Genomic DNA, 10,405 nt, shown 5'->3' with positions numbered 1-10,405 from the left:
AGACACACCAGTCTATTGAGTTTGGGTTTCTCACCTCATTTTCCCTTTTCCCAGACTCCCTTTTTCCCCTTTCCCTTCATTAATTTGTCTTTTTCTGTGGCGGAGTCGTGGTTTTTAACAGAAACCCCTCGACAAACATCAAGGCACTTGAACACGAGGTAGAGAAAGACATTTCTGGATGCACTGGCTTGAAAAGTCAAATTCATATCCAACATTTTATCACAAACTATTAAATGGACATCATGGGGGCAGATTGATTTTCATAAAAAGAAAGCGGGCCAGAGAATTCTTGTTTGTTTAAAGTAGGACAGCTGACAGAGGCAGATTTCTCTACAGAATATAGGATGAGAGGGAATTCAGCTCTTTAGGGGGTTAGTGAGTTTACCATATTTTTAGGTTCACTAAAATGTTTTCCCTCTTTAAATATAAAACATGACTGGGTACAGAGACAGGTTCCTGCATATGTTTTCATTCCAACCTCGATGTCTCCTGTTGGCTCAGAAAGAGAAGTGAGCCAGAACATTTGGGAGGTACCAACCTTTTTGGATTTGAAGGCAGCCATAAAGATTAAACCCCACTGAGAGAGGAATAAATCTTAAAAGAAAAAGCTTCTCTGTTATAGTTGGTTTAGTGTGTGCGTGTGTGCATACACATGTGCATCAATGCTGAAACAACCCAACTTTTGGCAGTAAACACTGACAGACCCGCCGCTGTAAATCGTTCAGGGCAGGCATCCATGCATCCATCTGTTTATACTCATCTGTTCTCTCTTCTTCATAATCACTTCATCTGTCAATAGTGACCGATAGCTCTTTCCAAAGTCTTTGTTAGTTGCATGTTTTTTTTTTTTTTACATTTTCATTATTTATAAATATAAAGCACACAGTAAACACTCATTTGGTGATTTGCAGGTTAAAATACATTTTGATGTTGAGATTAAAACTGTGCAAAAATCACTTTTTTTTGCCACTTGGTGGGAAAGGAACTTCAAAACAAGCAAAAAAATGTACAACTGTAAAATATTTCATCTCCTCGTAAAGTTGTTCTTGCCAATGTGCCATCAAATATTTGCCAATTTAAACATCCAACAGACACAGAGCAACATTAACATTCATTTGGGGTTGTGTTTGTGTCCATCTGATGGATGTTAGTCCAATAATCTCTCTGCTTTTAGCTGTGTTTTGGTCTCCACCAACTATTCAGAAAAATATCTGGCTCATTAGCTGCTAATTGTTCCAGTTTCTTCACCAGCTTATCATTCATTTTTTGTGTCAATCCTGCGGTGCTGGAAAGTTAACAAACACAGGGTTAATTAGAACTTTTTGGACTGAAAACTGCTTCCTGTTTTGGTTGATAGGAGCGTAATTTGAGTGATGGAGCACAGAATCAAAACACCAAAGAAATGAGCTGTTTTAGTGTGGTGTAGTTGCCCAACTCTAGATTTGCTGTTGGTTATAATTCTCTTTGTATAAAATGTAAAAATATTGATTAGGAGAAATATTTTTTGAAAACTTTGATTTCCATGTAAAGGTACCCTATGTGAGTTTTTGAACACTAGTAGCACTATTAGCCATGTTTTTACAGGTGGAGTTTGTTCTGTCTGCACAGGGATGCACATGTTACACTGATCAACAGTACTGTATGTAAATAAGCACAAATACTCAAGTACTGTACAATTTTGAGGTACTTGTACTTAAAGTATTTCAATTTTGTATAATGTATAATTTATTTTTACTTCTACTTTTGATATTTAAGTATATTTAACATCAGATAGTTTCAGACTTTTAGTCAAGTACTATTCGTATGGGTGACTTTTACCAAAGAAAAAATTTAGCCCAATAACATTACAGTTTCTTAAATATGACACTGGTTGCAGTAAAGCGCATAAATCGTAGCAATTTGCCAGTAAAGGCAAGGAAGACACTGCTAGCTTGCTAATATGACTGTAAAGTAAAAGTATGTCATTTAAAATATTTTAAAAATCGGCTTTGCGAATGTTTTACAATGAAGGAAATGTACTCAACACATGTTTGATTGCATAAAACTCCTCAGGGCATCTATAAAAGTAATAAAAGTGAAAGCCAAAGTTAAAAAAGGTTACATTTTTGGCCTAAATTCAGTCCTGTTTTAACTCGACTCACACTTTTTTCCACCTGCAAATCCTCAAATGACAGTTTACTATGTATTGCCGAACGATATATAATAAGGCAACACTGGGTATGTTTAGCATCACTCAAAAGCCATTCCTACTTAATACTGTGAAGAGCAGCTGTCTATAAATGAAAAATCAGTTTAGTCAGTGACACAGTCGTCTTATCAGTTTCTTTGTGTCGTTCCAGCTCCTCAGCAACACGGAGGCGATAGCCGACAAATGAAGGCTGATGAAGGCTCTGGGATGATGAAGTTGTTGTATTAGCTTTCTCCACACGCTGGATGAGCCTCTGAGGGCGACACCTGAAAGCTGACCTCCAGCCTAATTGTAGATTCTGTCATTCAGTCTGATGAAGAATCCGGTCGTGCGACAATCCCCGTGTACCGGCTCATATGGTCGCTCAGTCTGAAAAGTGTGCATTTTCTTTGCTCCCATGATTCCATCTCAATGTTTAACCATGATCTACTAAAAAGCTGCAGATTTACTTCATGCACAACATGGAGGTTTGTCAGGGGAGGTGGCACTTCTTCACTTCTTCTGCAGGTAGAAAACAACATACTGCCCCTGTGACACCTCTTTGATCCTTGCGTCTTCATAAAAGTCTAAGGCACTGTTTAAGGAGAAGCTCGGCCGCTGCAGCAGTGACGGGATCATGAAGGCACGAATGTTAGACGGCACAGGTCACACCAGCGTCCTCCACGTGGCCACAGTTGGTTTTGCCCCAGCCTGAAAACTTACACTGGTGGATGGTGTCTTCAGTCCCCACACAAGCCACATCATCCATCCAGATCAGACCAGTACCTGAAGCAGAACGGAGGACAAAAAATATCACATTTTAGGTTTTAATTTGTAATTTCTGAACAGTGTAGACTCTGATGCTATGATGTTGTATGTCATTCTCAGTCATACAGCACACCAATATAGCTACAGATATCATTCCCTGAGACTAAAGGCTGCAGGTGGATGCTGAGGTGGTGTGGAGAGGGAGAGCAGGACATTTCTGAGATCTTTTCATACACTGCAAAATGTTTTAGTTAGGTGATGCAAAGAATCAGGTGTATGTCATGTGTGAATGCGGCAGAACTTAAAAATTCCATGGATGTAGTTTTGGTTGCAGAAGTGGAGGTTTCTTCACTATCATTATTATGAAAAGCACAATAATAAACAAAAATAAAAATCTGTTATTGTGCTTTCAATAATAATCACAGTACAACAAAAGATGAAATACTATGTAAAACTGTACTGTAATCCCACCGGCAATACAGTTTGGTTTCCTTTATAGATACCCGATACTTTCTGCATATGTTAAGTTCAAAACTTTAAAGTAAAGAAGTCTGTGCTTAATCATTTTTATCTTTTTTAGGGGCGTGTTTATTAAAAGTTCAAGATAAGTGATTAATTAACACATATATTAGACATGACATGGCAAAACAATAACGACAACCAAGAAAAATAGAATAGAAATACAGAAATGCAGAAGCTTAAGTAATCAGAATGAGGTATAGATTAAATTTGAGGTTTCACATTTAGATTTTCTAACTGTACTATATTCACGAGCAAGTGGATGTGTGTGTATTGTTTAGGGTAGAGGGACAAAAAATAAGGGAGATGATTGTTGCTTTGGTTTATATGTTTAACTGGTATATGCTACTCTTTCATGTAGATGAGTCTAACCCTGTCTTTCCCTGCCTCACAGCAAGAAGATCCCAGATTTGAACACTGGTGGTCCCAGGTCCTTTCGGCACAGAGTTCACATGCTCTCCCTGTGCTTGTGTGGGTTCTGTCTGGTGCTCCGGGCTCCGGTTTCTTCCCACCATCAAAGACATGTGTGTAACGGTTAATTCTTCCATCCAAGTCTTCTTTTCCATAACAGGAACAACAGGGGAACGAAGCAGAATGCTCATCAAGGGTCTCTGAGTCTTGACCCACTGGTTTTTATACGCTCCAGCCACCACGACTGTTTGGCCCTTGCTCATCCTTCTCCTCGACCCTCAATCATCCTACTGAAAACGACTAGACATTCCAAATAAAACCTTTTGTATATTTCTTGTATCATGGCGTGGTCTTCATCAGTGAAAAGAAGGTTTAAGGTTTTAAAGGCGAGTGTTATTAGATGCAGAGGCTCCGCTCCAAAGAAACAGCCATCATCTGAAGTGTGCTTGTACAAGTCTTCAGATTGAGACAGCAAATACTCCCAGTGCTTCCTCACAGACTTGTTGATCAGATAATATTGTATCCGGTAATAAAACACACAGTTCCAGCTGGTAAGCAGAGCTTTTGGCAGTGCTGTTATTCACTATAAAGTCGGTTCCTGTTTGTAAAGCCGGAATCACTGGAGGCTCATGAAGTCCCAGTTTTGCAACAGTTAAAGATACTCAGAGGAGATGGTGCTCAGAGGAGATGGTGCTCAGCTGCGAGGGAACAAGATAACATTTGGTTCCACTCACACGCTGATAATCCAGTTTAAGGATACATAACCAAAGGGTTTATGTGCTGTAGGTGAGAAGAGAGGCTGACTCATCTGTAATGGCCTTAAAGCAACATCTGGAGTGGAGGACTGTCTGCTGCTTTGCTCTATGACTGTTAATCAGTCAGGTGTACAGGACTGTCAGAGAGGAATACAAACAAACTGTACTTCTCAGAAACAAAAAAAGGAAACAATATGCCAAAACCATAACAAACATATTGGCAAAGTCATGACGAGGAAGATAAAAACCATAAAATTATAAATCTAAATTCAGAAGTATAATCAAAAACACTAGTCCAGCTTCAGACCAGCAAGCTCGTGAGGCAAGTCTTAAATAATTTGATCCAAACTCTTCATCTTCCTCTTTGTTTCCTCTTACAACTGGCAAGAAGTTCAAGGCACCATCACAATCAAGACAACTGAAGAGTAAATAATCACATTAGAATTAAGGAATGACTGGAACAGGACAACAATGAACCCACTTTGAGTCCATCGTCCTTGATTTATGTCTGACTTTAATAACTGTCCAGGAAAAAACAGGACAAGAGGTAACGAAGTTCATTAGTCAATAAGGAAACACATGATTGTTACTGCTTCTGACCTGTATCACAGATATAATCTAACTAAGTACATTTGCTTGTCAAAACATGCGTTTAAGTGTTGATTTACCCTTGATCTTACCCAAAAGCTTATTGGCATTTTTCATTAAATAAAGGAGCAGTTCACCCCAAAATCAAAAATACGTGTTTTTCCTGTTATTCCTGTTCCTGTATTTATTCATCAAGGTTGTCTTGGTGTGAGTTGCAAAATTTTGGAGAAAGAAAGAAAGAAGGACGTGTGTATCTACTGTATCTACTTGTCCTGAGATCTCCTAAAAAATATCAAGTAGGTTTAACACTTACAAATGTTGAAAGGCAGCCTCAAACTGTCGTCATTGGCAACCTAGTCGCATCTTGTCACAAGAAGAGAGCCATCTACTTTAAGTCTATCTGAGAGGAGGCAGATAGCTCCAAAAACTCTGGATTGAATTGGATAAAAACTGGATAAATAGATCTCAGAGGAAAAATATGAAATTTTGATTTTGAGAAGAACTCACCTTTTAAGTAGTGGGAAGCTATTTCACTCAGTGGAAAAATGTTTTTCATACATGGATCTAACTGATTTTTATGCTCCCCTGAATTTAGTTATCACTGATATATTTCAACCTGGAAGCAAATTTGTGAAAAATTCACCCAAGCTGCAGCCGTGTGACATCGATCGCATACAGACATATCAGAGAGGTTTTATGAACTTAGCAAAAGATAAATGTTTCCTGAACTCTCACTGGGAATATTCTCTTCAGTGTTCCATTAAGACTTTGCTCAGAGGAAGAACGTTTTTGTTTATTTTACAGAAACAAGTCCAGACTCTGACTTTAACCCTAATCAGTGGCCAAACCCTGCAACTCCGGTGTTTGAATATATATGTGTTTTTGTGTTTTAAAAGATTCACTGCATGAAATATTATCCCTAAAAATGCTGATTAGTTTTTGGGAACTGGTATTTTTCCTGTCCTGCCAGTTACAACTTGGCCTGTTTCTATGTTTTTACCACATTAGAGCTCAAGATCAAAGCTAAGACTAAATCATCACTGGACACATAAACTCTCAGCTGAAACTCAGACTAATAAAATGTAGGTCGGCTCAGGTCAGGTTTATTTTCAAGACACAAAAACCCACATCAAAAATGTGCTTCAAATGTGCATCCTTAGACCCTCAAAACTAAAATAACATAAAAAAAAAACTTGAGTCGGGATTAGACATTTCAGAAAGAGCAAGCAAAAAAAGATCCTTTCTTCAAGACAAGGATTTTAAAATGATTTAATTTGCCTACAAACGATGCATATTTCTGTAAAATCTGCTCGAAACATTGAATTTAAAGCAAACCAGTACCTCTGTTGAGCCACCTGCCTCCTACATTCCTGCTTTGCTTCACAACGTAACGTAACAAAGAGAAACTGGATTCGGATTTGACATCTTCAAAGCACCGTGAAACACCAGGCGCACGTGTCTCCATGCAGCCGTGCACAGGATGGAAATGAGGTATGCACCGGGGAATACATGAGCGCCAGCTGTTTTGCTGCTGTGCTGTCTCAGGATTTGCTTTAATGGACATGGACCTTTAAACTGTTTACTCTGGGTCTCAACACACTTTTATAGCACCGGTTGCAGCATGAGGGTTGGTCCGCTCGCACTAAATTTATGACAGCTCTCACTGATAAGTGTTAAATCACCAAAAATACTGTGTGGGATTTTAAGGGAACACCCAGGGACAATTTAGACAAGAACCTTTAAATTTCAGAGTGATTTAAAGGATTCAAATGTTTGTAACATGCAAAATGAGGCACAATTTACAACTGTGCCGACAAAAAACAACCCTATCTGCAGTCAGTCCTGGATTTTGTTAAAGAGCACTTTTTCTAACCACAGTAACTGATTCTCCTTCAGGTCTGCGTGTCCTCACTGATTACAAGGTCAAGACAAACTGTTCTTTTGTTTCTAGTCATGGGAAATGACAAGTCATGGTTCACCTACGCAGAGAAATCTACTGTTTAATTTACTGAAATTCCTCTGTTACATTTGAGCTCACAGACTGAAGGTTCAGGACCATGGGGACATTTAACAAACAGTGAAGGTATGAAGGAAAGTATCCTGTTTGCACTGTTAAGATTCAAATGTAACTTTTCTGCATTACAATGTCTAAAAATTTGCTTGATATTCTGATAAATTTGCGATACATTTGGATTAAATCCTGGCTAATGTCAAAATGTTAAGAAGTTAGAAAACACTTTTTTAGCAGGAGGTGATGTCTCCATGACAACAACAACATGATCAACTCTGCTTAATTACTGACGTTGTAAACATCAGTGGACAAAACAATCCCTCCACAAAGTTAAAGTTTGATACAAAAGGCTCGCAACAGCTACTTAAAAGAAGATGTCAAAACTATTGGCCAATACCAACAAGGAGTAAAATAAGCACTTTCCACAAAACATGAGTCAAAATGATCAAGTGTTTTGCTGACATTACTGAAAAATACAGATTGTGGTTGCATTTCAACAGATATCCATCAAGGCATAGCTTAATGGTTTGGTTATCTAAAGAGTATCAATTTTAGGATAAATCAAACAAATACTTTTGAATTTGTGTTTTTTGTGCACTTTAGTTTCAGCAGAAGCTGAGTTTTCATCCATTGCTGATAAATTTGAGCAGAAACAAAACATTTTGAAGTTTCAGTTCTGGTGTCTCTTGCATCCTGGTGGCCTGGTGAAGGATCTTCATCTTCATGCTAACAATAATCTGATATGAACTATTGACTTGGTTGCAATCGTGATTGCCTGATTGGGAATGATTTGGTAATGTTGTTGGTAAAGTGTGTCACATCTGGGTCTGAGAAAGATGTTAAAAGATGTTATTATGAATTTAAAAAAGTTGAAGGCAGGTGACTCATTTGAAAAGACATATTTGAAATCCAGATCGTATTTAAATTGAATCCAGGCGTGATGTTAGTCACTGCTGTTGTCTGGAGGTTGTCCTCTGGAACAAAGGCAATGTTTTCCCCCAATTTTCCAGACTTATTGGGAACAACTCTGCCTGGACAGAGACTCTGAATGATGTAAGGTCGACTTGGTGAATGAAATAAAAGAGAGAGAGAGAGAGAGAGAGAGAGAGAGAGAGAGTGATGGATATGACCTTGGAGACTTTCTTGACGACATCTGGCTCACATGACTTTCCCTATAAAACCTTAATATTAATCCCCGCGGCATTTTAGTGCACTGTTCAAGTAATACCACTCAACAGCGAAAAACAGCAGACTTAGTAAAAATCAAACTACTTCCATCAGTAAACGTCACCGTGGATCTTTACTGTGGGCAAAATAAACTCCTTTGAATTCCCGCTGTGATTTAGATGTTATTTATTTCACAAACTGAATTAGCTGAAAGGGACACTGCTTTTAAATTTAAAATCAAAAACTAATCTTTGTTTATTGCAGCTAATATACTGGGAAACTGTGGCAGTGTGTGTACTTTTAATACAACTGATCCATTTACCAAATTTTACCACATTCTTGGATTAATTAACTTAGCCTTTGGTTTCTGTTTGTGGTACAAAAATCACCAGAATAATTTTTTTATGTTGTTATCTCGAGAGCATGGGAAAATGAATATATTATCTTGAGAAAACAGGCTTTGCGTTCTTGAGATAACAAGATAATCAACCCGTTATCACAAGAAAACAAGAGGTTAGTTCCTCTTGTAAGGCTACGTACAGTATAATGTTTATCATAAGTCAATGCCAGCAAAAGCAAACAACAAACAAAAGTTGTTTTCTTGTGATAAATTATCACTTAATTAATATCACAAGAACCTAGCTTTGTTATCCCAAGATAACAAAATAATCACTCTTCTAAAACTCGTCACATACTGACGCATTGGGATTGTAGGTCGGGTCGGCTGCCATCGGAAAGCATCAGTATGTGATGAGTTGGGACTGAGACTCAAAAATCCTCTTTAAAAAATAAGTACAGGCACGGCCTTTCTTGGCTTCCATAATAATCACAGTTTTTATTTGTCCTGATGTGCTTCAAAACAGGTGCTGATACAGTTCTGCACATCAAACTACAAAGATCATAAAGTTTGGGCAGTGCATGAAAGACATCTTTGTAAAGATTAACAGTACGGAAAAATAAATGTCACTCTCTCGAACCTTTGCAACAGCACAGGCTTATAATGTAATCTGCTCAATGTAGTTTTATAGGGACAGTTCACTTTTGTTACCTGTGAAAAACTTTACTACGACTGAATGAATAAACAAAATTCACATGAGCTGCGATCTTGTTTAAACGTCCTTTTCTTTTGATTTCCATCATTATCCTCAGTGGAAAGCACTTTAAGCCACACTGTGTGCAGGAAAGACTCTATATAGTATTAATCACTGCAGTTATCATCTAGTGGAAGGCTCTTACCTATTTGCTTGATTAAATCCAGGTGGTGACTGTTTTTTTTTGGCCAGGCAGTGTATAAATAAAGTTGATTTTCATTATATTATATTAATGTTCATGTCTGCATACTGTTTTGTCTTGAAGGTTGGATTTTTAAATGACTTGGCTTGAGTGAATAAATGTCGGATGACGAGGCTAATTGAACATTAGCCTACACTAGGGATGCACTTGATGGATTTTTGCAAATATCCTAAATGTTGATATCTAACTTATTTTGGCCAATTCTGATACTGATACCAATATAAGTATATGTTTTTCTATGTATATGAGTACATCGAGTCTCTCCTGAAGTGGAACCAACATATTATTATGCCTTCTGGCTCACTGGCACAAGCAGACATTTGATCCTTTTCAAAAAGTACACATTCAGTTGGCAAAATAAGAAAACTACTTGTTCAACAGTTTGCCTAACGCATGCATAATCAGAACGTCACCATATCTCCCTGTCATATCGGTAGGAATGGTCATTTTGGGTCAATGCCGATATGTTATTTTAAAGCCAATCATTCAATACCAATGATGTTATCATGGATCCCTAGCATATGAAGTTGCTTTTAGACAAAAGTGCTTTACAGTCAGCCTCTAAAGCATGCTGTGCGAAAAATTGGCCGGCAATATGAAGCAGCAATTGTTCCAACGGATTTTGGCTTATAAACAGAAGGAGCAAACTACTAATGGTGCATTTAAAGGATGACTTGCTCCACCTCGTGAGGTGGAAACACCTCCTTGAACCCCCCTTCGTCACAT

General features: G+C 38.0%; 1 protein-coding gene across 1 annotated transcript in view; it reads right to left on the bottom strand.

The window, feature by feature from the left end:
• Positions 1-2,819: 2,819 nt before the first annotated feature.
• Positions 2,820-10,405, bottom strand: part of scara5 (scavenger receptor class A, member 5 (putative)) — a 70,655-nt gene continuing 63,069 nt past the window's right edge. The window contains exon 11 of the mRNA XM_073493249.1: positions 2,820-2,953. Within this exon, the coding sequence (XP_073349350.1) occupies positions 2,820-2,953 (134 nt within the window). The remainder of the gene's footprint in view (positions 2,954-10,405) is intronic.

The sequence above is a fragment of the Pagrus major genome, chromosome 22 (genome assembly GCF_040436345.1).
Source record: "Pagrus major chromosome 22, Pma_NU_1.0".
NCBI lineage: Eukaryota > Metazoa > Chordata > Actinopteri > Spariformes > Sparidae > Pagrus > Pagrus major.
The sequence above is the reverse complement of the archived record's forward strand: the minus strand, read 5'-3'. Positions and strand labels throughout refer to the sequence as shown.